The sequence below is a fragment of the Prionailurus bengalensis genome, chromosome C1 (genome assembly GCF_016509475.1).
Source record: "Prionailurus bengalensis isolate Pbe53 chromosome C1, Fcat_Pben_1.1_paternal_pri, whole genome shotgun sequence".
NCBI lineage: Eukaryota > Metazoa > Chordata > Mammalia > Carnivora > Felidae > Prionailurus > Prionailurus bengalensis.
In genome coordinates, this window is record NC_057345.1 from 145,708,197 (window position 1) to 145,734,607 (window position 26,411).

At 34.9% G+C, this 26,411-nt stretch overlaps 1 protein-coding gene across 2 annotated transcripts in view; it reads left to right on the top strand.

Annotated features, from left to right (window-relative positions):
• The window catches only part of KCNJ3 (potassium inwardly rectifying channel subfamily J member 3), a 154,603-nt gene extending 129,802 nt beyond the window's left edge, over nt 1–24,801 (top strand). Inside the window, exon 2 of one of the 2 annotated variants that reach the window (XM_043576753.1) lies at nt 20,987–21,018. In XM_043576753.1, coding sequence (XP_043432688.1) covers nt 20,987–20,992 — 6 coding nt within the window. In that variant the 3' untranslated portion in view covers nt 20,993–21,018. Of the gene's footprint in view, nt 1–20,986 lie in introns of both variants that reach the window. The other variant, XM_043576752.1, reaches the window with a different exon arrangement.
• The last annotated feature ends 1,610 nt before the right edge of the window (nt 24,802–26,411 follow it).

The window sequence follows — 26,411 nt, forward strand, 5'->3', positions numbered from 1 at the left end:
GTGTAGGGGGATATTTTCTGCAATTTCGCTTTCATTTAAAGCATATACACTGCAGTTAACAGAATTTTAAACTTAATAAATTTGCATATATTTGGAGTTACTGTTTAAAACCAGCATACATGGCTTTGGGGCCTCCAGGCATCTTATACAGTTTCATGTTCAAAAGCAGGTTAGAGTGTGTATATCTCCATTTCCTTTCTGTGGCTATTTATCTGAGCCTTCAAGATCCCCATTTCCCTTTCTTATTGGCGCTGTCTGTTCTCTAAGATGACAATCAAAGTCTTCATTCATTTCCAGCTAAATAAATCTGCCTTCACTTTCCCATTCTGCTGGTATGACAGAAGCGTATCTTTTATCTAATTTATATTCTCTCTGATTTGTTGAGAAAATCTAACTTTTGGAGGCAAAATGTTCTAGGCTTAGGCTTGCAATAATTTGAGGGGGGCGGTTTGCAAATTTTTTAAAAATATTTCAATCAAGAAGTTCTCAAAAGGTGCCCATTTCTTTTGATGTGTGTTGATAAAAGCCATCACCAATTCTGTGGCTTAGTGCTATTACCTAGAAATTTCCACTGATTCTTCTAAAAAGTATTTTGACTAAATCAGCTTAACAAATGTTTTACTGAACAGGCTCCCTCATGTTAATGAGACTGTCTCTGCTTAGCAGGTATAGAAAGACTGTTACCCCTTTCCAATGATAACCCTGCTTGTGACACAATGTACAGCAGGTTCTAAATCTCTAGGAATCTCACGAGTTAGTGAGATTTGAAGAATACAGGATGGATGGAGAGAGGTAAACAAATCAAAGACAGACTTATAAAGGTTCTTTCTATAAATGTTCAGAAAATTATCAATTTTAGTTAAACACGTGCCTTTAAAATATTTTATTCTTAACTAGGATTTTATTATATTAGCTATATCTGATGCAATATATTCACTAGTGTGTATATGCACTGGTGTTTTATGTTACATCTATAAGAATATGTATATACATATATACACATACTAACATGTTGTATGTTAGTATAATCTAATAATACTTTAGATTCAAGAATATGATTTTAATGCATTTACATACTGTATCAATTTCATATTAAATAGGTGATACAAGTTTGACATTTAGTTATGCTCAAATTAAATTTTAGAAGACTAAATAAACAGCCAGAATACGATGAGTCACTACTTGAAGTCCATTACTATTTATCCATTAAAAATTTATCCATTTGAAAATTATATACCACAGCTTTCACAAGATCACTGCATGTGTAGATTTCTTTGATAAGAGCCATCATATGAAAACATTATGTGCCTGAAATTTGGACAACTGGACAGTCTACCCAATATCTACCCAAAATAGATAATTAAAAGCTTTAGATACCTTACTGGGACCCTCAGTGATCTCAGTCTTGATCACCTCCCAAATGCAGGGACGGCCAAGGCAGGGTAGAGTGGATTCCCAAATGCTGGGAGGGAGGAAGGTTGAGTTAGAAGTTTCCAGTATGTTAAAGATTATCAGTTTGTCAGATGAGTGAGGAGTGTTGGCATTTCTATGTGATAACTTGTCAAGACTGGTCAGGGAATTTGAAGTTATCAGTTGATTTAGTACCATTAGGGTTGAGAGATGTCAACATGAAATGGGAATAAGAACAGTAGTTAAAACTTGAACGCTTAGCTCAGGTAAAACCAGGTTATTCTGTTCCAGTGTAGAAGATACAAGAGTGGGGGTGCCTGGGTGCCTCAGTTGATTAAGCGTCAGACTTCAGCTCAGGTCATGATTTCACGGTTTGTAGGTTCGAGTCCCGCATTGGGCTCTGTGCTGACAGCTCAGAGCCTGGAACCTACTTCAGATTCTTTGTCTCCCTCTCTCTCTGCCCCTCCCCTGCTCCCACTCTGTCTCTGTCTGTCTCAAAAAGAAATAAAAAATTTTAAAAAAAGAAAGAAAAAGAAAACACAAGAGTTGAGCATAAGCTTTGTACCTAAGCTGTTCTCTTGAGTGGCAATTCTTCTGGCACAGGTCGAAAATTTCTTACTACTCTCTTCTTATCCATACCTTTGGACATGTGGAATCTCATATATATATATATATATATATATATATATATACACATATATGTATGTGTATGTGTGTATATATATATATACACACATACACATACATATATATATATTTTTTTTTTTTTTCAAAATCAAGGAAGTTTGCTCTGTATTGCTAGGTAGATAGATTTAGGGGTAGAATATTTAGTTTGAGTTTTTAAGACCAAAGACAGTGGAAATAGATTTTTTAAACCAAATCACTATATCAAAAAATTATTATTCCAGGTATTCTATCTTATATACAGATGTATATAATACTTAGGTCTAAAGTAAAAAACTTAAAAAAAAAATACCTCTATTTAATAGTGTATTTTCATCCACCACACCATCTTGATTCTTTATTTGCCTCCTTGCCCTAATTGACTAGGAGTTAAAAGGATCTGATAGGACCTCAGAATAGGTATACCTAGAGCCAAAACACAAATATTATTTGGAAATGACAGTAGAGAAAGAGACAGATGGTTGCTCCCTTCATATGTTCTAATAGCAACTAGAGCTGTTAATTAAAATAAGGGGCACCTCAAGAATGTGACTGAACCTATACAGAGAATCTGGGTAATTTAGGCAAAATAACAAGTTGTTGCTTTGTTTTGTTTTGTCTTGTTTTCATTTTAAAGGGAGGATTTAGATCGTGTTGAAATTATTTGGTCATTGAGTCCATGTTCTCATTTCCCTTTCTAGTGTTGACATCATCTTCAAGCCAAATTGTGCTATAATAAATGAAAATAGGTAAAGGTGGCTACTCTTTTGTACCCCACTTTCTTTCTTTGATACAAGTTAGTGTTTTAGATTATGTTTCCCAAGGCCTCTCTAACTCAAATTACTATGTGTTTCTTTTTTTTTTTTTAATTTTTTTTTCAACGTTTATTTATTTTTGGGACAGAGAGGGACAGAGCATGAACGGGGGAGGGGCAGAGAGAGAGGGAGACACAGAATCGGAAACAGGCTCCAGGCTCTGAGCCATCAGCCCAGAGCCTGACGCGGGGCTCGAACTCATGGACCGCGAGATCGTGACCTGGCTGAAGTCGGACGCTTAACCGACTGCGCCACCCAGGCGCCCCACTATGTGTTTCTTTAATTGCACTATTCAGGCAATAAGGTTATTCAATTTACAACAGACATAATTCTTTATTTCATCAAAGCTGTTAATAAAGTACATTTTCTTTGCCTATTTTGCTCTTATATTCCTGGAAAAGAAGTAGTGAGTTATGGCTCTACTCCGACAGATTTCTGTTGATTATAAGAAAGTTAAAGGCTTCCGTTAAAAACATTTTTTTAACATCACCAAATCACTGTAAGATTATAGATACCTATTTATTTAGAAAGGAGCCTAGGAAAAACCATTTCATTAAGATGCACATCGTGTATTTCAAACACAATGTATTTAATCTGATTAGTTGGCTGAGACCCAGCCAGTGCTCTGTCAGCAGATCAGGAGTAAAACAATGAAGCTATAATTAATGAAATTAATGCCAGATATAGAAACTGGAGATCTGAGGTGACATTTCGGTCATAACATATCCTTTGAGCCTAGGAGAATGGAGAGACAGTTTAGTTGGAAGTAATTGTTCTTAGTTTAATGGCACATGATTAGACGAAAATGGTTATTTTTCTCATGCTACTGGCTGCTAGGACTATAAGTTGGCAGGCATGACGGTACAAAACTGTCAGACAAATTTAATCAGAAAGTTCAGAAAATAAAAGGGTATGATTTGATTTACTATTTTTAGCTTCTCTTTCTTATGTGTCTGAGTAGAGTTTCATGGCATGTCCGTTTTCATCATGCTAACAATATGAAGTTGTTGGTCACCAGTCTTTGTAACCTCCTACATCCAATCAGTTGTCAAGTCTTGTTCGATTTGCCTCTGAAGTATCTTTTAGATCTTTCTCCACAGCCATTTGTTTGGCCATCGTCCCTTACCAAGGCTTCCCAACTGGTCTGGCTGCTTCAGTCTTGCCCTGATCAGATATTTTCTCCATAGAGCAGTCCAGATGATTTCTGCCAAACACTAGCAGGCTGTGCCACAGCCTTTGATAAAACACATCAATTACCCCTCAGCGAGTGGACTGATGCATTGTTTTCAGGCGATAAGTACAATTTCCCCTCAGTATACGACACCAAATACTCCTTACCCAATAGAGGTTTGTCAGCATGCCAAGGAAATAGAAAAGTTTAACCTTTCGCTGTAAAAATAGTGTTGCATAATAAGATCTTGGTCTCGGAAAGTAGATATTAAAATATTAATAATAGTAATAGTAATCCTAGCCAACCTTTATTAAGTCCACCACAAAAGACAGGAATGGAAATTACGAGGAAGAGTCCATAGTCAGGATGTCTGCCAGATGCTATAGAATGCTGGTTCTTCCACAGCTGTGGGGTTGGGGAGCATGAAGTCAGGTTAAGAACAGCGTTCAGTGAACAATTTGTATGGATGAGATGTGAGTACACACTTGAGGTGAAATAGGGAATCCTATAAAAGGTATGCAGAATGTGTACTTTCCTTCCAAAGTTAACAAATATTAAGGACAGATGAATTATAAAACAATATCACCAAGATTGGCAAATCTTTCTAAGGATACATGCAGTCTAAGTCATCGAGCCTCACTTTGATTACATGTTACAGCACTTTGCAGGTGCAAATCTATCTAGTGGTGGGTGCTTCCATAATTTGGGGGTTCTCTTTAAGATAAAAAGAATACAAAACTCTGACATCAAATTTATGAAAACGGAAAGGACCTGTGCTAGTGAAAGTCCCTGAAATGTAAGCTTTGTAAGTATCATGTTAAGCCCACTTCTAGCCATTTGAACTTTTGAATGTTTAATGTGTTTCTCTTGAAATGTAGTCTGTGTACTTTTCCCTTTCTTTTATGGCGATAGTAACATTTCTCCATTAAGATCCTACCATATTTTTCCAACAGTGCTAGACTTGGATCTTACATGATAGTCCTTTAGAGTGAGTTCTACTTCTTCCACAATTTATTAGATCTTATATGCACTTAAAAGAACTGATGTCTCAAGAAAGATTAAGCAAACCGTATACGTTACTTGAGGCAAGAAGTGGATTTAAGACAGCGTGGTAACAGCCTAAAAAATAACTTGGAGCTGTCAGCATCAGACAGAATGGAGCCCTCATAGACCATATAAGCAGTAATGATGGTTTCAAATTACAATGGGAAATCTTCTTTATATTTTGAAAGAATAATTACGTAATTTTATCTTTCTGGAAACGTTTACATTAAAGGTGTTTATGTTTGCTTGGAGAGAGGGAGAGAGAGAGAGTGGGAACACTCGAGCAGCAGAGGGACAGAGAGAGAGAGGGAGACAGAATCCCAAGCAGGCTCCACACTGTCAGGACAGAGCCAAACTTGGGGCTCCATCTCAAGAACCATAAGATCACGACCTGAGCCATGACCAGCTGAGCCACTCAGGCACCCCTGGAAACTTTGACATTAGGTGTGGGTTTTGGAAATTAGCTTAGACTTCATACAAAACAGACCTATTTCTTGCCTCCATTCATTTTGTGGAGATAAAATATAGGTATAGCAAAATAGATGCGCCTGCTTATATGTATATGAATAGGTTAGATACTTTCTAATGCAGTGAGCAGGGTGTTTGGAATATGGAAATTTGCAAACAACAAAACAGGATGTTTGTGTGACTTCTCATTTCAACCACAAAAGCAGTTTTTTTAAGTAAATTTTAAACGTTGTTAAAACTTCTTTATTTATGACTTCATAAATTATAATAATCAAAATTTAGAACCTGTTGGAGAAAAAGACAGATTTGGTGGCAAATTGATACATTAGTAGTCTTTCTTTTTTTTCCCCACCATATGCATCATGGTATAGAGGTCCACCTTTATGGCATAGCGAAATGGTTGAAATGTAGCATGAGTGTAGATGAGGGCTCTTGAGATGCAGAATAGTTAACTCCAAGAACAGAAGGAACCTGGTTCCATTTCTTACAAGCCAGGAGGACATGAGCAAGTTACTTAACCTCTTAGGTACTGGCATTTTTGTTTTAATTTACTTATTATCAGTAGACCTGATGTTTTAGAAAAGTTTTAGGCTCACAGTAACATCCTGCAGCAAGTACAGAGTTCCCATACATCCCCCAGCCCTGCAGCCCAGCCGCTGCCAGCCTCACTCACCATTAACATGGAGCCCCAGTGTGGTACGTTTGTTAGAATCAATGATCAGACATCGACACATCATCAATCTAAGTCCATGGTTTACATCGGGGTTCACACTTTGTGTTGTACGTTCTAAGTTTTGACAAATGCATAATGACATGTATCTACTATTACAGTTATCATATAGAGTATTTTCACTGACCTAAAAATCCTCAATCTGGCACCTGTTCATCCCCAAATCCTGGTAATCACTGATCTTTTTACTGTCTGCATAGTTGGATTTTCCAGAATGTTATGTAATTGGAATCATACAGTATATAGTGTTTCAGATTGTCTTCTTTCACTTAGTAGTATGCATTTATGGTTACTTGTGTTTTTCATGGCTTAATAGCCCACTTTTTAAAATCATTGAATAATATTCCATTTATACATATATAGCAGTTTGTTTATTCATTCACCAATTAAAGGACATTTTGGTTGCTTCCACTTTTGGCGAATATGAATAAAGTTGCTATAAACATTTGTGTGCAGATTTTTGTGTGGACATAAATTTTCAGCTCATTTGGGTAAATACCAAAGAGCCCAATTGCTGAATCGTATGGTAAGAATATATTTAGTTTTGTAAGAAACGGCCAAACCGTCTTCCAGAGTGGCTGTATTATTTTGCATTCCCAGCAGCAACGAGTGAGCAGTCCTGTTTTTCTGCACCCTCACCAGCATTTGCTGTTTTTGGTGTTCCCTATTTTGGCCATTTTTAATAGATATCTAGTGGTATCTCGTTATTATTTAAATTTTCAAATATATAATGACATGTAATATGGAGCATCTTTTCATATGATCAGTTGCCACCTGTATATCTTCTTTGATGAAGGGTCTGTTCATACCTTTTCCACATTTTTTAGGGACAGGTTAATCATCTGAAAAATAAGATGGTAACTACTCCACAGGGATTTTGAGAATAAACTAATTCACTTAGATATTTTAACATAGACCCTAGAATATAGGTCCATTAAGTATTAGTTGATATCCATATGAATTATCTACATTACTTCATAATAACATGTCTGAAACATCATTCTCCCCACTCCACCCCACCAATCAGCTTCCTTTTTTTCATAAAAAAAATCAGTTTCTCAATTTTCTTCCTTTTCATTTGGTTTTAAATATTTCTTTCTTGACTCATCCCTTAAGTGCAGACAAATTTTTTTTTCCATTTTTTTTCCTATGGAATTTTTTAATTAATAAATGAAACAATCTCAGAAGTAAGTTGGGTACTTCTCTGTCTCATATCTGAGATTAAATCATATATATATATACACACATATATGATTAAATATATATTTAATCATATAATTAATATAATATAATATAATATAATATAATATAATATAATATATAATATGTATTTAATCATAACACAGTTCATGTATTTTTCAGGTCAATCACTGAAGTTATTACCTTGTTAATTTCTGAAATGTTTATTAGGCAGAGAATGCAACTGCATAATTAAGATTATTTCTTAATTCTTTTTATTTGTTGTGAAAAAGTGGTATGTCTGAGAATAAACATCACTAATCCAAAGTCTATTAAAATTGTTATTAAAAATGATAGGAATGCAGTTTCTGATTATGAATACCATGAAAACTGATACCTGTGGGTATGTATGGCCACAAATGAAAGTGTCTTCTTTACCAATTATTAACTCTGTCTCATGATTCCTATGTGGGCATCTGGCCAGAGAGCTTGATTTTCAGTATTCCAAGTGGATTAACTTGCCTTTTCTTCTTTCTCTCTTTCTTTCTTGTTTAGATCTTGGCCATAGTGTTTGTAATATCAATAGGCCTTTGAATATTAAACATTACCATATATTTTTTCTTAGCATTATTTATATGATGTAAATAATTCTGTTTATAAATGAGATATACATGTATATGTATGTATATGTATGTATGTATATGTATGCATATATATATGTGTGTGTACATATACATATATATATATATATGATAAAATCTCCCCCAAAGATCACCAGGTCAAATAAGAATTTTGTCTGTATACCCTGACTCTATCTTAACAGATTGCTTATAGACAGATCGTTTTTCACTTTAACACCTGGGAGAAAATCTAAGCTGTCTTGGGAGTTGAGCTATATTTTAAGATAAACTTTAGAGAGTTCAGTTATCATTTCCTTTTTGAAAATGTCAATCTTTAGGAAGTTTCTGTTTACATCTCTTACCCTATTTGCCTCAGGATTTTTATATTGTAGCTTTTTTTTTAAAGCGGTTTTCTTTTTTTTAATTAAAGCAAATTAAAATACTGTCTAAAGGTGAGAAACCATGTGGTCTAGGGAAACTTTTTTTTAAATTCCAGTATAATTAATGTACACTGTTATGTTAGTTTCAGGTATACATTACCATGATTCAGGAATTATATACATTGCTCTGTGCTCATCCAATAGATGTACTCTTGATCCCCTTCATTTTTTTTAGCCATCCCCCGTCCATCTCCCCTCTGATAACCACCAGTTTGTTCTCTGTATATAAGAGTCTGGGTTTCGTTTGTCTTCTTTTTTCTTTGTTCATTTGTTTTGTTTCTTAAATTCTACAGGAGTGAAATCATATGGTATTTGTCTTTATCTGACTGGCTTATTTCACTTAGGATTGTACCCTGTAGATCCACCCACACTATTGCAGATGGCAAGATTTCATTATTTTTTATGACTGAGTAATATTCCATTTGATAATACATATGCCACTTTTTTATTCATCCATCTATCAATGGGCACTTGTGTTGCTTCCATACTTTGGCTATTGTAAATAATGCTGCAATAAACATAGGAGTGCGTATTTCTTTCCAAACTATTATTATTTTTTTCGTATTCTCTGGGTAAATACCCAGTAGTGCAATTACTGGATTATATGGTAATTCTATTTTTAATTTTTTGAAGAACCTCCTTACTGTTTTCTATAGTGGCTCTACCAGTTTGCAACCATGCACTAGGGTTCCTTTATGTCTACATCCTTGCCAACACTTGTTGTTTCTGGTGGTTTTGATTTTAGCTGTTCTGACACGTATGAGGTAGTACTACTCATATAATAAAAATTATACTTTTAATTTGCATTTCCTTGATTATTAGTGATGTTGATAGGGAAACATTAGTACTTTCACGGTTAAACACCTGTTTTGTCATGTCAGAAATTTAAATTATTTATTAAGACTTGTATGTTCATGCCCAAACCGATCATTCATTTTTCTCTTAAAATACATGAGCTAAAATATCATATATTTGTAATGATTACTGTGAAGTGGCATTTTCACATCTAGAATGGAAAACAATAATAATTTCCATAAAATTATAGATATTTTATTTTTCATTTAGGTTCTATAAATAACTTAAGAACAAAAATTGGAAGGGAAATTCTCTGACTTTTTACTGCAAAGCATGGAACCATAATAACTGCTGAATTGCAAATGTTTATCCAGGCTCTGTTCTAAGCCTGCAGGCAAACAAAAAGAATTTGAATTTCTGCCAAAGAAGATGTTAAAAAATAGCTATAGTTTGATATTGAAAAAGAAGTAATAGCCTATACAAAAAGTAAGCCTCATGACTCAGGGAGAAAACAAGTTTTAGATTGTCAGGTATAAATGGATAAGGCTGCATTTTATACAGTGATCAGTTATAGTTGCATGAGGGATAGAAATTTCACCAAAAGCTTAGATTTAACTAGAGGTCAAATACTCAAGTATATCAAAATACCAGTTAATTTAATGTGACTTAATGGTTAAATGCAAATAAAATATAACCTCTCTAGAAAATGTATCTAGACCTACATCTATTAGTGTATATTTTCACAAAAGCATAAGGAAAAACCTAACTGGATAACCAGATCATTGAATTTGATTTATGAGCAAGTGTATCTTCTTTGTGCAATACCCATTCATACCTTGGTTTGTGAGCATAATTCGTTCCAGAAACATGGTTGTAATCCAAAGCACTTGTATATCAAAGCAAATTTTGGAACCATTGGCTCAGTTGTGATGTGACATTTGTGTCAGGTACTGCTCGTATTGTAAGACATTGCTCACTTATCAAGTTAAAATTAGAAATGTTTGCTTGTCTTTCTTATGGAACACCCGCAGAACAAAGTTACTCGCCATCCAAGATTTTGCTGTATTTTATATGGTGATTATATATAATTTATTTTTATATTCTCTCCTGTCCCACCTTACTAAGTAAAAAGTCTTACAAAGTAAAAAGGTCTTAGTGTAATTATATCCCTTGCATTTTTGCTGGCGACCCCTTCTAGTAGATCGGGCAATCTAGTAGATTACTGACCAGTGTGGGAATGCTGTATCATAAAAAAATTGACTTCCTAGAGCACCTGAGTGGCTCAGCCGGTTAAGTGTCTGACTCTTGATCTCGGCTCAGGTCATGATCTCATGATTCATGGGATGGAGCCCCACATTGGCTCTGTGCTGACAGCACAGAGCCTGCTTGGGATCCTCTCTCTCTGCCCCTCCCCAGTTTGTGCTCTCTCTCTCTCCCTCAGAATAAATAAAATTTTAAAAACAAAAAAAAAAGTTGTCTTCTCCAGCACTGACATTTTTGACCTTCCTATTCTTCTTGTTCCTCCACTCCTCCTACTACCTCTCCCAAAGAATGCCTTGAGCATCTAATATCTGGCACAGTGTTGGATACTAGAGATGCCAAAGTGGATAAGAGCTCCCTTAAGAAGCTTATTCTAATCGAGGTGTCTGAGTAGCTCAGTCGGTTGAGCATCCAACTTCGGCTCAAGTCATGATCAAGTTCACGGGTTTGAGCTTTGTGTCAGGTTCTGTGCTGACAGCTCAGAGCCTGGAGTGTGCTTTGGATTCTGTGACTCCCTCTCTCTCTCTGCCCCTCCCCCACTCATGATCTCTCTCTCTCTCTCTCTCTCTCTCTCTCTCAAAAATAAATGAAGAACATTAAACATTTTTTTTTAATTAAAAAAGAAGCTGATTCTAATCTAATCCATATCTGTAACTTCATTAATGGACAAAAAAGAACTGTGTCTTAAATTCAGGTGCAACTGGTTGTGTCTTTGCATCTGCTCTTTACTCACCGCAGAATTTGTCTTTCTTACATGGAAGACAGGGACTGTGTAGCAAACTACTACTCATTTTTCAAGACTAGGTTTAAACACAGAGGTTGAGTGAGTTTATCCTTCATTCCATTGCCATAACACCTTATAATTCAGCATCTTGAAGAGTACCTGGCAGAAAGGAAATGTTTGATCAATTAATAAATGTTAAGTATTATTACTGGTTGAAGTTGATTATGTATGTCATTGAGATATTTATAGTACCTGGTGGTTGAGAAACGTGGGTGTATGTGCCTGTGCACGTGCGCTTGTGTGTATATTTCAAAGACAATACATTAAAAGAGAAAAATTAGGAAAGATTTCATACATTGAGTGGCATTTAATTCAAGCCTTGAATATGAGGAATTATGTGAAGAGGTAGAGAGATGAAAGAGGATGTTTGAAGCAGTTGAAACAGCCATGGACCAAGTAATATGCATGGAAAACAGTAATTATTAATGAGAAAGTCATCCATCCAAAAAATTGGAGCAGAATAGCATAGAGGTTAAAAAGGCTGACTGTGGAATTGGAAGGCTTGACATTGTGTCTCCACTACAACCATATCGTGTCATGTGACATTGGACAAGCTACTTCCCCTCCCGATACCTCAGTATTGTTATCTGTCATATGAGAAAAAGAATAGTATGGTGAAGAGAATTATAATACTCAGAAAACACTTGGGATCCAGCATATATTGTCTACTATGTGTTGTAGTTATTGTTGAGAGTTTTTAAAGAGTTAAAACTAAAATGGACATTGAGGGCTAGCTTTTGAAGGAACTAGGAAGACATGCTGGTAAGTTTGGGGTTTATTCTTTATTTTTCTTTAAATTGTATTTATTTATTTTGTTTACATATCACATAATTTATCAACGTTTATTTATTTTTGGGACAGAGAGAGACAGAGCATGAACGGGGGAGGGGCAGAGAGAGAGGGAGACACAGAATCGGAAACAGGATCCAGGCTCTGAGCCATCAGCCCAGAGCCTGACGCGGGGCTCGAACTCACGGACCGCGAGATCGTGACCTGGCTGAAGTCGGATGCTTAACCGACTGCGCCACCCAGGTGCCCCTACATATCACATAATTTAAAAGCTACTAGGCCTTGCCTCCTAATACTATCACGTTAAAGGTGAGAATTTCAGCCTATATTTTAAGATGACACAAACATTCAGCCCATAACACCATATAAAGTGGTTATGAATGCCATTTTAAAGCAAAATTCTAGGAATATCTTTTAAAAACAGGAAATAATCTAAACATTTAATTGTTGTAAGTCATGTGCAACATTTTTAAAAAGCTGATCTGTTTGTTGCTTCAGACAATATTTTAAAAAGCTTTCTTGCCTATGATTAGAGATAATGTTCTTCAAAATAATTAAATTCCAGCATTATCTGAAAAATATTCTCTTTAAGCAAGAAAATATTACATTTTCCCTTTGAAAAACATCTTTTATGATGTCAGTCTTATGGAGTATTTTCCAACAATAATTTGGTTCCATTTTATTTAGGTCTTGAAGGTGTTTTAGAAGCTAAAATCGTATTTTAACAAGAGAAAACTATAGAATGGATAGGTTTGGTTCTGATCCTATAATTGTCAGTGCAAAGAAACATGTTTTAATAGGTACCATAAAGAGAAAGAGATGCTGTAAGAATGGAACATTTCCTCTGTTAGGTTAAGGGAATGATAATCAGTTGAAAGCGTACTGGTCAAATTCTGTAATGCTTCTGTGTGAAGTGATAGTGGAAAGCAGAAGGTAGTCCCTTGTCAACACAGCAGAGAAGTTACTTGTATTTCTACAAGGGAAGTATTTACTACTATAAAGTTAGGCATATTTGTGCAGAGTAGACCACATTGACAGACACAGACTTGACTCCATTTACATTGTGTGTACTAATAGGCCTTTCTTCTTATTGCAGATAAGTATAGACAACATGGTCTACAACAAATTAATAGAAACTAACAAGGCAAAAATTATTTCATTTGCTTTGAGTTGATTCTGAGAAATGGGTGATCACTAAAGAATTGAAATATATGTAAAGTGACGTTTTAACTAATTAAAACTCCAATAATAATGATGATTGATAATAGCTAATGATTATTACCAGGTAATGTGGGAGACCCATTAAATTGATTATATCGTATTCAATTATAATAACCTAATAAATTATATATCTTTATCCCTTATAACTATCCATATTTTATAGCAATTAAAGTTTAGATAATTTCAATAATATGCCTAAGATCTTACTAATACTGTGTGGTTAAAACACAGCAACCTCAAGTTCAAAGCCCGTGTTCTTTGGCTCTTAATATTACCCCAATCCTCTTAAATATGTTTTTAACAGTATGACCATGAATTATCTGTCATAGTTTCTATGTGTCATTGACCCTTTACACCTGCACTTGCATTCCTGTTTGCAAATCTACCCATCTTTGTTGTTGGTTAAAAATCTATCTTCCTTCCTTTTGTTCTTCTGGAAAGTAAGAAACCTAAACTATTGAATTCGAAACTACTAAATTTCTTATTGACACTTTATTTTCTAATAAATGTACTTGGGTTTTTCTTCTTGTTTTTGTCTTTTAATCTTCTTAGGGTTTTTTGACCTAGCTCAAGCGATAATAGCAAAGTGATGTCTGAGAACACATTGTAAGGCCAAGTGCTTGTAAATAATACAGGATAATATTGGGTTGAATGCATGCCAGAAACTTCTACTCTTCTCTAAAGTGTCTGAGCAGAATATGTTGAGCTTTAAAGGGATTCCATCTATTTGAAAACTGCAGTTTCTGGAAGCAATTTATATATTCTTAATAGCTTTGCAACCTATATCCCAGAGGAGCTTGATGCCATAACCTTAGTGTTATTGAACAGTGGTGGACAGAGTGTCTTTGTTTTATAAACAAGATAAAAGAAAAAAACAAATAACAAAACCCTAACATCATATACTGCCTCAGAAAGTTTAGAGTGTAAACTTGGGTTCAGCTCAGTACAACACAACAGAGAACAGGCAGAGAATGACAAGTATGTCTTATAGTTATTGTATCTTGGAGGATGGGTGAAATTTGGGGAGTACTTAAGGGAAGCAACAGCTACAGACTATTCAGTAATATTCAGAGCAATAATATAGGGCAGTCTAGGAAATTACTTGTGATACAGCACATGCTATACATGCTAAGTTGTAAAAACCACTGCCAATTTGGGGGAAGAAAAACCAAAAATGACAAATTTAATGAATAAAAACAATGTATCATTTGGCTAAAATTTTCAGTTGTGGATGTATGTATATAAATGAAACTTGTAGAGTAGTCAGATGTCCTGTATTTAGGGACTCTTCTAGAAGAAAATGAGCAATATTTATTGTAAATGCAACTTATATATACATTACATAATTTCATTTAATCCTCTCAGTTTATTCTATGTAAAATCAAGAGAGTGGGCCTTAATTTACAGATGACGAGACTGAGGAGTAAAGAGATTTAATGGTTGTTTTCAAGTTCGCACATTAATTAGTAATGGATCAGGGATTCAAGTACATCATCAGAGCTGAGAAGAGTCAAGATAGCATGTACAATGTGCTTAGAGAGATGGTTGGCACACATAAGTTCTTATAGCAATCTTACTATTATTACCTATTATTATTACATAGCTTAATTAAAGGAGATTTTTCTCCAATTTTCCCTTTTGTATAGTACACACATAAAAGATAGCCACTATTATAAGAGAATTCTCTCTCTCTGTCTATCAGCAGATCCCATATTAAGGTTTAGATAAAGCCTCTGCTGTGCACAAGTTATTGATTATTTGATATTTTCTGTGTCACAACATCCAGACATTCCCCTTGGCCTGGTTATATTGTGTTTAACCATCTCACACACACCTTATATAGGGGACCATTTCTAACCAGCAGAAACAACAAAGAATCGCTGAGTTAGAGGTATTCTGAAAGTTTAATTAAGGACTTATCAAATAGCAACTCCCTTGCCCATTTTCACTTTAAAAAGCTCTCAGACTTGTTATTTGAATAAGTGTTCAATTCACTTAAAGAGGAACTTAAAGGTAGAATCAGGAAGGGGACAAGTCAAAAGTAAAAAGATTAGACTGCATTGCCTCAATCATTTTAGATCAACCCAGTGCTGGAATAAATTAAAAAGCAATCTATAGCTTTTCCATCTAAGAATTAGTGCAGGAAATAAATCCCCTTTTCACAAAATGTTTTTCATCTAAGGATCAAAAGTCCCAGCTATTTCCAGTAGCAGCATCTGTTGCTTTACCAGTTTCCACAGAGATGAGCTCGTGTTGATTTTCATCACATTTGTTCAAGCTTGGAATCTGGTTAAAATACGCAAACTGTCGCAAAGCCAGTTAAGAGTTGCAATCATATAGTACCCTGTGAATAATCCCATTCACCTGCATTTATTTTGATTCAAACAGCATTTCCAATTATGAATCTAAGCATGGGTTATTTTTAAATGACTTAAAAAATGACTTAGAGTAAGAAACATAAGATAAAGTATTCTACAAGGAAGAATACTATGATACACACATGTTCTTAGGAAACATATTATCTTTACTTTAAATCTTTTCAGCTGAAATCTGTGTTTGGCTTTTCAACACCATTTTGGGTTAACGTGTAAAAAGAAGTCTGTCAGTTGCGTGTTACCTTAGAACATTGTCTAAACTGCAGATTGACCATCGTAGACATTTTTCTGTTTTCCACCTTCTAATACTTTAATATCATTATTCATATGTTGACTGGATATTAATATTGTAAGTTTAAACCAGATTAAAAAACTGATGTTAGATACAAAAATACTGATTGAAAGAGATACATGCACCTTGATGTTTATAGCAGCACTATCAACAATAGCCAAATTATGGAAAGAGCCCAAATGTTCATCAATTGAGGAATGGATAAAGAAGATGTGCTATATATATACAATGGGATATTACTCAGCCATCAAAAAGAATGAAATCGTTCCATTTGCAATGATGTGTGGATGGAACCCGAGTATATTGTGCTAAGTGAAATAAGTCAGTCGGAGAAAGACACCATATGATTTCACTCATATCTGAAATTTAAGAAACGAAACCAATAAACATGAGAAAAAGAGACAGGCAAATCCAAAAACAGACTCTTCACTGTAGAGAAAAAACCGAGAGTTACTGGAGGGGACATGGGTGGGGATAGGTTAAATGGGTGATAGACATTAAGGAGGGCATCTGCGTTGAGCACTGGGTGTTGTATGTAAGTGATGAATCACAAAATTCTACTGAATCCAATATAACACTCTATGTTCACTAACTAGAATTTAAATAAAAAAACTAAAAAAAAAATTAAAAAACTGTAATGCTGTTGAATTGGAAATGTATGCATCTGTGTACCTACATCTAATGAAACTGTAAAAGAAGGAGGAGAGGAACAAACATGAGTCAAATGCAAATGTCCTTGGCATAATCACCAAAGTATTGTCATGGTTTTAGTCACCTTGCTGCAGCCCTTTTTAATAATCCACCCCAAGCTTCTACACTCAGTCTCCTAAGCTATTGGAGATACACGGATGGAAACTAAGAAACTCTAATATTTGGAAATATGAGCAGTGTATCTTTTTCTAGATTTTAGAACATTTTGAATGTTTAATGGATCATTTTTCCAAAAAGAGAATTGCTATCTGATATCTAGCTATTTGTAAATTTAATTTCCCATACTGCTGATGTGGGGCAAACTAGTGATATGTCAAAACTCCCCACTTACGTTAATGCATTAACACTAATTTTCAGGAAGAACAGGAAATGAAAATGATTATTACTACAGAGCAGTAAACCCAGCAGTCATTATTAAGCTTTGCCTTAAATAGCAAGCGCTGTTCTGTGCACTTGTCCAAAGCTCTCAATAGCTTTATGAGATGATGCTTCTTCTCTGCTTTGTAGAAGGGAGAACTGAATCTCAGAGAGTTTCAGGTATTTTTCACATGCTACTTAGTGGCATGAGGTAAATGATATCCAAGTAACATTGAATTGACAGCCAAATTCATAATTCATATCCAACAACAATGAGTTCAGTCTGAAAAGAAATTAGTTTAATTTCACATAGTAGAAATAAATCTCCCCACCCTACTTTTCTGTCAAAATCCTCCACTGGCATTTGAGTAACAATGCTTATAGGTATCTTTATGTGAACAGATGCTTGAAATACCTGTTTACATTGTAGATGTCACTGTACCTTCAGCACCTTATTAGTATTCAATATCCTGTTTCCCCAAAGTGAAAATTCCATAAGATTTTATTTCTTCCATGCTTCCCCACCATTTATTTATTTATTTATTTTACTTTTTTTCATTGACTGCTGATAACTACCCAGGAAACAGCTCAGGATAAGTAAGCATTGCAGATCAGCAATGTGGTATATTATAAAGATAAATAATGGGACAGAATGTTGATTTTTTGTTTCATTTCCTTTCCTTTCCCAATGTAAAAAATGTCACTAAAATGGAATGAACTAAGATGGTGATAGTAACTGGATTTTGTTTCAGTGTTTACTCTTTTGTTGTTACAAGTAACTGAACAAAGTTTATGTCTGAATTTACTTCAACTCTTAATATAGACATCCATTTGTAACGACCAGAGGACAAACCTACAAACCTATGTTACACTGAGTTATATTTACTATATGCCCTTACTTCAGATAATTCTACCCACCATCAATTTTCAGTGGCATAATTTTTAAAAGTTAAAATGGGGTTGTGAAGGAAGTACTGTCACTTAACAGTAAATATATATTTATGATTTTTTTCTTTTATTTTCTTTTGAGAGAGAGAGCACATGAGCAGGGAAAAGGGGCAGAGGGTGAGAGAGAATCTTAAGCTCCACACTCAGCATGGATCCTGACATGGGGCTCAATCCCATGACCCTGGGATCATGATCTGAGCCAAAATCAAGAGTCAGATGCTCAACTGACTGAGCCACCAAGAGCCCTCTGATTTTTTTTCTTAAATTTATATTAACATCCTGGGCTGGAAAAATACATAAATTATGAGAGTGACTGCTTTGGGAGAGAAACTTAAAGGTACTTTTTTAAAACAAATACAGGGTACTTATTTATTTTATTTTTCATATCTTAATGGATAGGAACATGGATAGTTGTTGTGTATTATATTTTTTCATGATCTTTAAACTACTCAAAATAAAGTCAAGTAAATATATCAGGAAATACATTTTTTAATCTTTTCTGAATGATCATCTGTAAGTTTTTCTCATGAAATACAGGCTAGAAATTGAAGATACAGAATGCTACTGTGTGTATGTCTATAGTACTTACAAATTACTCTTTAAACTAATTTTGTTATCTCCATGTATAAATGTTTCTGAGGGCTATTCCTGATAAAATGTTGATTATGAAGACTGGTATTTGGCCAGTATGATTTTCACCATGACAGTTAATTTGATAGATTGTTTAGAATCGGTTTCCTAACTAAAATATTAGTGACACGATGGCAGAGTAAAAAGAACAATATCACCCCCCCCCCCCCCAGAAATTAGAATAATACTGTGCTTTCTCTATAGCTTCCTAGATCTGTGCCCAAGGAAGGTCAAGATCTATTTCTCTGAGTGCTGTATTTCTTATCTTTAAAATGGACATAAGAATATCTTCTTTTTTAAAAAATGTTTATTTTGGGGACAGAGAGAGAGCATGGCCTGAGCAGGAGAGGAGCAGAGGTTGGGGGCGGGGATCTAGAGCAGGATCTAGATCTAGAGGATCTAGAGCGGGCTTTGTGCTGACAGCAGTGAGCCTGATGCGGGGCTTGAACTCATGAACCATGAGATCATGACCTGAGCCGAAGTCAGATGCTTAACCAACTGAGCCACCCCAGTGCCCCAAGAATATTTCTTATTAGGATGATCTTAAAGATTAGAAATAATAAACAGAGTGCACCTAACACAGTGCCTGAGATATGATAGGTATTTATTTTCTGCATTTGTTTCTTTAAGAAGGATCTGGAAAAGGATGGTATATAAGTGTAACAGCTGCTTCTTTGGTGATACATAGCTGACAATAGTTATAAGGCAAGATTTTGTAAAGATTCCAGGAAGAAATTATCTTCAATATGGCTTTTCAATTATGTACTTATCCTTTTTCTCAGTATTGTATGTATGATCGCTAATCAAGGGAAAAGACAGAATATCCCTTTATCCAAATTACTCCAGGCTTAACCCCAATAGAAATTATTTATAAAGTGACAGAGAGAGAGGAGAAATGTAAGCAGAAAGGCTGTAATTATTTGTTTAAATTATTCTTAATTATTACAGAAATGCATTTTTAAAATTTTACACTTTACTAGCCTCAAATAGAAGTCTGATAGTAAAGGTGAAAGAAGGTTGTGAATTTTGCAAGTTACAAAAAGTTCTGTCTTCTGACTGAAATAAGATTGAAGTTTGATAACATGTTTTAAATGTATTCATGTACTTCTCAGTCTTCACACTTCTTTTTTTTTTTTAATTTTTTTTTCAACGTTTATTTATTTTTGGGACAGAGAGAGACAGAGCATGAACGGGGGAGGGTCAGAGAGAGGGAGACACAGAATCGGAAACAGGCTCCAGGCTCCGAGCCATCAGCCCAGAGCCTGACGCGGGGCTCGAACTCACGGAGTGCGAGATCGTGACCTGGCTGAAGTCGGACGCTTAACCGACTGCGCCACCCAGGCGCCCCTTCACACTTCTAATGAATATCTGAGGTTGACTGATTTAATAGTGACCCGCTCTAAATATCTGATTTACGAAGACAACACAGTTGAGTAAATAAGAGTGGCATGATATAAATGATATCCAAGTTAACATAATATGTAAATAGCAACATTTTATACCTGATATCCTGCATCTGGTTTTAGAGATTCCTATAGCAGGAATAAAATTTGAAACATCACATTGACACAGATTACTGATGTTAGCATGTAGATTTCTAAGACTTGAGCAAAAGTTTATGCTGGCCTGAAAGATCCAGAAGAATAGGACCACCATGATGACTTTTTATTACCCAAGATAAAAATATTTTCAACTTTTATTAACTTGGCAAATACTTGGGATAGTTCTCTTTGCTCTCATTTATTAAGACATTATATGACACCTTTTACATTTTTGTACATGTTACTTTATTTACCGTGCTCACAACAGTACTGTGATGCAGGGATTTCGTCCTTTACAGAAGAGGGAAGTGATACTCAATGAAGTATCTTAAGAAGTTTACACAGTGGTAAAGTTTGGATGCAAAGTTGCGTTTGTTTCATATATCACATGGCTTCTTGAGCGATAGAAATGATTTTGTGGTTTCTCCCCTTTTATCAATATGTATGTTCACATATTGATGCCATTATTACTTTTGGTTCATGGATAAAAAGCAATGAATTGTGCCTTGATATGTTGCCCCTCAAACATGTAAAGTAAAAGTGCTCTGTGGTTTTCACTGGAAGAAAGTGTATGTATCAAAGCTATTAACGTATTGAAACTTCTCACGTGTTCCATTAGTCGGTTTATTTAGATAAGAGTTCAAACGTAAATAGGAAAGCAAAATGAATCCCTTCGGTCAAACTGGCGTTGCATGTCTGCGCACTGTGCAGAACTTATCACAGGTTTTCTTTGTGCCCCATAGGGATGACTTGTCAAGCTCGAACATCTTACACTGAAGATGAAGTTCTTTGGGGCCATCGTTTTTTTCCCGTGATTTCCTTAGAAGAAGGGTTCTTTAAAGTTGATTACTCCCAGTTTCACGCAACATTTGAAGTCCCCACGCCACCTTATAGCGTGAAAGAACAGGAGGAAATGCTGCTTATGTCGTCCCCTTTGATAGCACCAGCCATTACTAACAGCAAAGAAAGACACAATTCTGTGGAATGCTTAGATGGACTCGACGACATGACTACAAAGCTTCCGTCTAAGCTGCAGAAAATTACTGGAAGAGAAGACTTTCCCAAAAAACTCTTGAGAATGAGTTCTACAACTTCAGAAAAAGCCTACAGCTTGGGAGATTTGCCCATGAAACTTCAACGAATAAGTTCAGTTCCTGGCAACTCAGAAGAAAAACTGGTATCTAAAACCACCAAGATGTTGTCTGATCCCATGAGCCAGTCAGTGGCTGATTTGCCACCAAAGCTTCAAAAAATGGCGGGAGGAGCAGCCAGGATGGAAGGGAATCTCCCAGCCAAATTAAGAAAAATGAACTCTGATCGATTCACATAACAAAACACCCCCGTAGGCATTATTTATTGTTTGATTTAGTAATAGTCCAATATTTGGCTGATGAGGTAATCCTCGAAGGAATCTGAAAGGTACATTTTTCCCCAGTCATATATGCATATTTGAGAACCCTTTCTTCCCAAGTATTGCCACTGTGCAGAAAGCAAAAGTTGTGTAAAGGGAGGACACCGTAAGAAAGTTCTTATTAACGGGCATGTATTATCACATCAAGCATGCAATAATGTGCAAATTTTGCATTTAGTTTTATGGCATGATTTATATATGGTATATTTATATTGTATATTCTGGAAAAATATATATATTTAAAGAGGTGGTACTCTTCACGACATTTCTAACATATGTATTAAACCAAACATGAGTGGATAGCTTTCAGGGCGATAAAACTATATATATGTGTGTGTATATATATATATATATATATATATATATATATATACACGTGTGTGTGTGTGCATATATGTCTATATATATACACACACACACAGACACACACACACATACATACGTACATATATATCTGATAAAATTGTGATGTTTTGTTCAAAGTTGTAGTTCTTGTGCATGTTTACTTTATTAGGCTAGGAAGGCTTCTGGCATTAATTATTAATACCAAATATTTTAGCCTTAAATTATTTGTCATTTTAAAATCTGATTTAATGTTTTCTGCTGTTTAAGGTCCTGGGAGGTTATCAATTGTACTTTATATGAGGGAGTCACACAAGTCTATGCTACTTATGGCCCTGCATAAATATAACCATTATATTTAACATAAATTTTAGAGCATACCATCAATATGCTAAAAATTTCTTAGGATTTTTAAAAGTTGCTAGTACTAGGGGAAAATTGGTTAATTTGAGAATTGGCCCTTTTCTGGACTACTTCAAGTCTGGAAATCTGTTTTGTATATGATCTAATACAAATATGAGCTCTGAACAAATGCTGAATCATTGTAATCATCAGTAGCCAACTTATACTGAATATATCAGAATCTGCTTGAAATTACATAATTAATGGTCCCTGTTTCAAACTGAAGCAATTGGTAACATTTTCACTCCTTTTCTGGAAGTTCTGTCATTTTAAAAACCAATAATTTATTCTTGAAGAGATATGACAATACAATGAAACAGATGATAAATATCTATGCTTAAAATATGTATGTCTAAATGAGTCTCTTTTTTAATGCTGTTATCTTGTTTGTGGCATTTATTGTATCAGGACAGACCTTTTTTCCTCACCTGGGGAACCTATCCCACCCCATGCCTGTCACTGGGTTCAGGGAGAATGTTATGTATATACCTGAGAGAATTTTTAATTAGATGAATTGAAGATATTTTACCCATGTGGGCTTTTTTGTTTATTTGTTTGTTTGGTAAACAATGATTTTATTGGTGTCTTGGATGCCTGGCCTACCAAAGTAATTTTAACAGTACTATTTTTCTAACCCCAAGGTCTGATATTTATTACTCATTAGTGGAAATAAAAACTATTGCTCAGAAGAACACCTACAAAATAAAGATTTGGAATGCAGAGATTTTTATGAAAATTTATAAGTGCTCCTTATCAAAATGTCATAGATTTTCCTATAGTTGTTTTTTTTTTTTTTTTTTTTTTGGTTGGGGGTGGGGGCATTGCAGTGTAAGTCTGTCCAGAATTTAGCTATTTCTCCTTATTAATATCTAAATCCTTAATGCCTGGTTTGGGCTCCCATTATTTCCCGTTTTTTTTAGCAATCCTGTGATGATTTTCTCACTGGAAAATTATTACATCAACAATTTTATCATTAACTACAATAATACCTTCTGGCTACCTCTGTATCAACCAAATTCTGTAGGTGCAAACAAATCCCAGGGAACTATTACTGGCAAAATGATCAACTTTGAGCATTCATCCACTGTGCATAGAGCTAGTTGTTCTACCCCTTGATCCCATTCTCTAGGTATAGGAAATGAACTAGCAGAGAGAGAAGGGGGTCTAGGGGGCATGAGATATTCATTATCAGTGGAAGAAACTCCATAGATCATTTAGTCCAAACACTTAAAACTAAATAGAGCCATAATTTAATTTGGAGAGTCATTCTAATTTGTCTTTGGTACCAAGGAAAACATGGACCAAAAAATGAACTCTCTGAATGTATTTCACACATTCATTCAAGAAAATTTTTGCATGTCTTTTATGTCCTAGGCCATTTTAACTCCTGGACATTTGGCTCTAAGGGGAGGTTGCTGCCCATTTGAACACTGACTATTAGTAGGAGAGTGTGGGGAGGGCGGCTGCGGAGACAGAGGGAGCACAGATAAGATGATTTCAGATACTCAAAATAACAGTTTAAGGTAAGGAAAACAGAATAACAAGATGGAAAATGGGTGTAATAAGAATTGATTATCTTAGAAGAGGTGAGCGGCTTAGGGAGGGAGTGATATATTTCAACAGAAATCCAATTGATGAGAAAAAAACCACGGTTGCCAGAATTAATTTTTCTTAGTGATGCTATTTCTTTATCTTTTCCACATATGTATGGGAAAGGTATGATTTCTGCATGTAATTGCAGTTTAGCCCGTATTGCTAAGTTCATCCGAGGTCCCAGTTTACCAGGGAGAGTTCCAGTTTCTACCTGTTGTATCTGTGTAATTAATAATAGCACTCCCTTTCACTCTTCGAGTGTCCTGATTTGGATGATACATTATATGGTGACTCTCCATTTTTGTTGAAACTAACTAAATTACGAAGTCTGATATATTTGGATAAAAATAAAAAATTGCTTTTTCTTCTCCTTTTGCTGATTTTTTTTTATGCTGATCATTCCAAAAAAGATCATCTCCGTTTCATCTATTTCATCCTGGAGGACTTCTTATCCAAGCGATTTCATGTAACATTTGTTCAATCTGTATATGACATGTTTTCTCAGCAGTGAAAAGTTCTGCATTTTATTGACTGAATAAAAAATAAATCTCTGGTATTTCCATTTCAGGAAGTTATAAGAGCTCAAATCAAAGAGAATAAAAGTCAACTGAAGCCAGGATAATTGTCAGCCCACCAATGTAGTGACTATTGGAAAACAAAATGTAATGTATTCATTGAACTGAATAACTCTACTTAACAACTGGAAATTAGTCCCTTTTGTGGGATTTTCATGGTATAGCTCCTGTCATGGTAAAATATTTCATTCTATTTATCAAAATGATGTGAATAAAAGAAATATGATTATTTTGATAATGCTTATCCTCATTTGAAATATTCATCCTTCTCAGCAATATGTGAATACAGTTTTGTAAATATATACAAATTAAAAATAAGGATATTTTATCATTAGTTATTTTTGAAAAATTCTTATGTGCTTTTAAATTCATCCGCATATGGCTTTAAATACTAAGAAATGTATTTAGTTGTCTCAGTACTAAAAAGCCCATTTGTCTAGACAGGATGGGGCAAAAATGGATTATTTCTGTTGGAGGAAGAGTGAGATTATGGGGAAGGTGGCCTATCCTCTATACGATTTATGAAAAATTACTACAATTCCATAGTATGCAGAGAGTTCAGCTTGACTGCACAGCACATCTGTGGGCTCTACTTCAGAATTTGTGCTTCAATTACATTGTACATCATCTTCAAGTTAGAATCCAACTAATTGCATTTTCTGGCATGCAATTAATAATTATTTAAATGTGCAAGGTCATTTAGGTTACAAAAATACAAATTCATGTATTCAATGCTGCAAGTTCAGTTTTATAAAAACTATATTAAACTTTCAAAACATGATTGGGTTTAATTTTTACAGTGTGTTCATCATTTTTTCCACTTTCCAACAGTGAATTACTCATATTCCTTGACTTGGGTTGTTTATCATAAGCCTCTTACCTCTTAAAAGACAATGATTCAATCCATCACAACTCATTCCTTGAGGGTTACTTTTATTTTTGCTCTTCATTTGTGAGATGCTTCAGTAATATGGAACTTGCACAAAATAATGCAGACTGTTTCAGACGTGCATTTCTTGTAAGGAATCTTCATGACCCTCCTGTCCTTCGCTGAGCCAGTGCTTCCAAAGCCGTAGTAAGTAAAGCAATCAAATACATCGTTTTCCTAATCTTGTTTAAATATCAAATCCCCCTTTTTAAAAAGTGTTGAGCTACTTTTTCTGAAAATGTTTCTTTAAAAAAACATGCTCCTAATTTTGAATCAGACAAGTTCTGTGATATGTAATGTGTCCAGTTCCCTGGCACCTCATAGAATTAAGTCAAAAAAACCACGTTCCCGAAGCTTCTGGCGTAGTGAAGTTCAAAGAATATACTCCCCATCATTCAGTAAGTAGAATTTTTTTTTCTCTAAATTCTGCCTTTTTTACCTGAAAAGTTGCCTTGAAATCATGGCTGTTTCAGAATATTTGGACTGTGTCTGATCAATGGATGCTGCCAAGGGCAAATTCTAATTCTTTACAATAATGGTAAAGATTATCTTCATTTTATACTTGAAGAAACGGATTATCAGAAAGGCTCTTTAGCCAGTTTTTAGTTAAATGAAATCTACAAACAAGAGTAGTCCCTGCTCTCTGGGTGATACTGTTGTTATTTACATGCAAATCTCTAACCATTCTTCTAATGCTTCTTCCTGATTTTCCATTGGGGAGTATTAATCAATTTGCTTTTTATACTCTAGGAGACAAAGATCTAGTTCTATTTCAACTCCTGCTACCCACCACATCCAACCTCTGCTAAATTTCCAATATTGTAATACCATATTTTTAATTAGATTAATTAGTGTTTTCGTTAGTGCTATCACAATTGAGCCCATGTGTTTGGATAATTTTTCTCACCCTTCATACC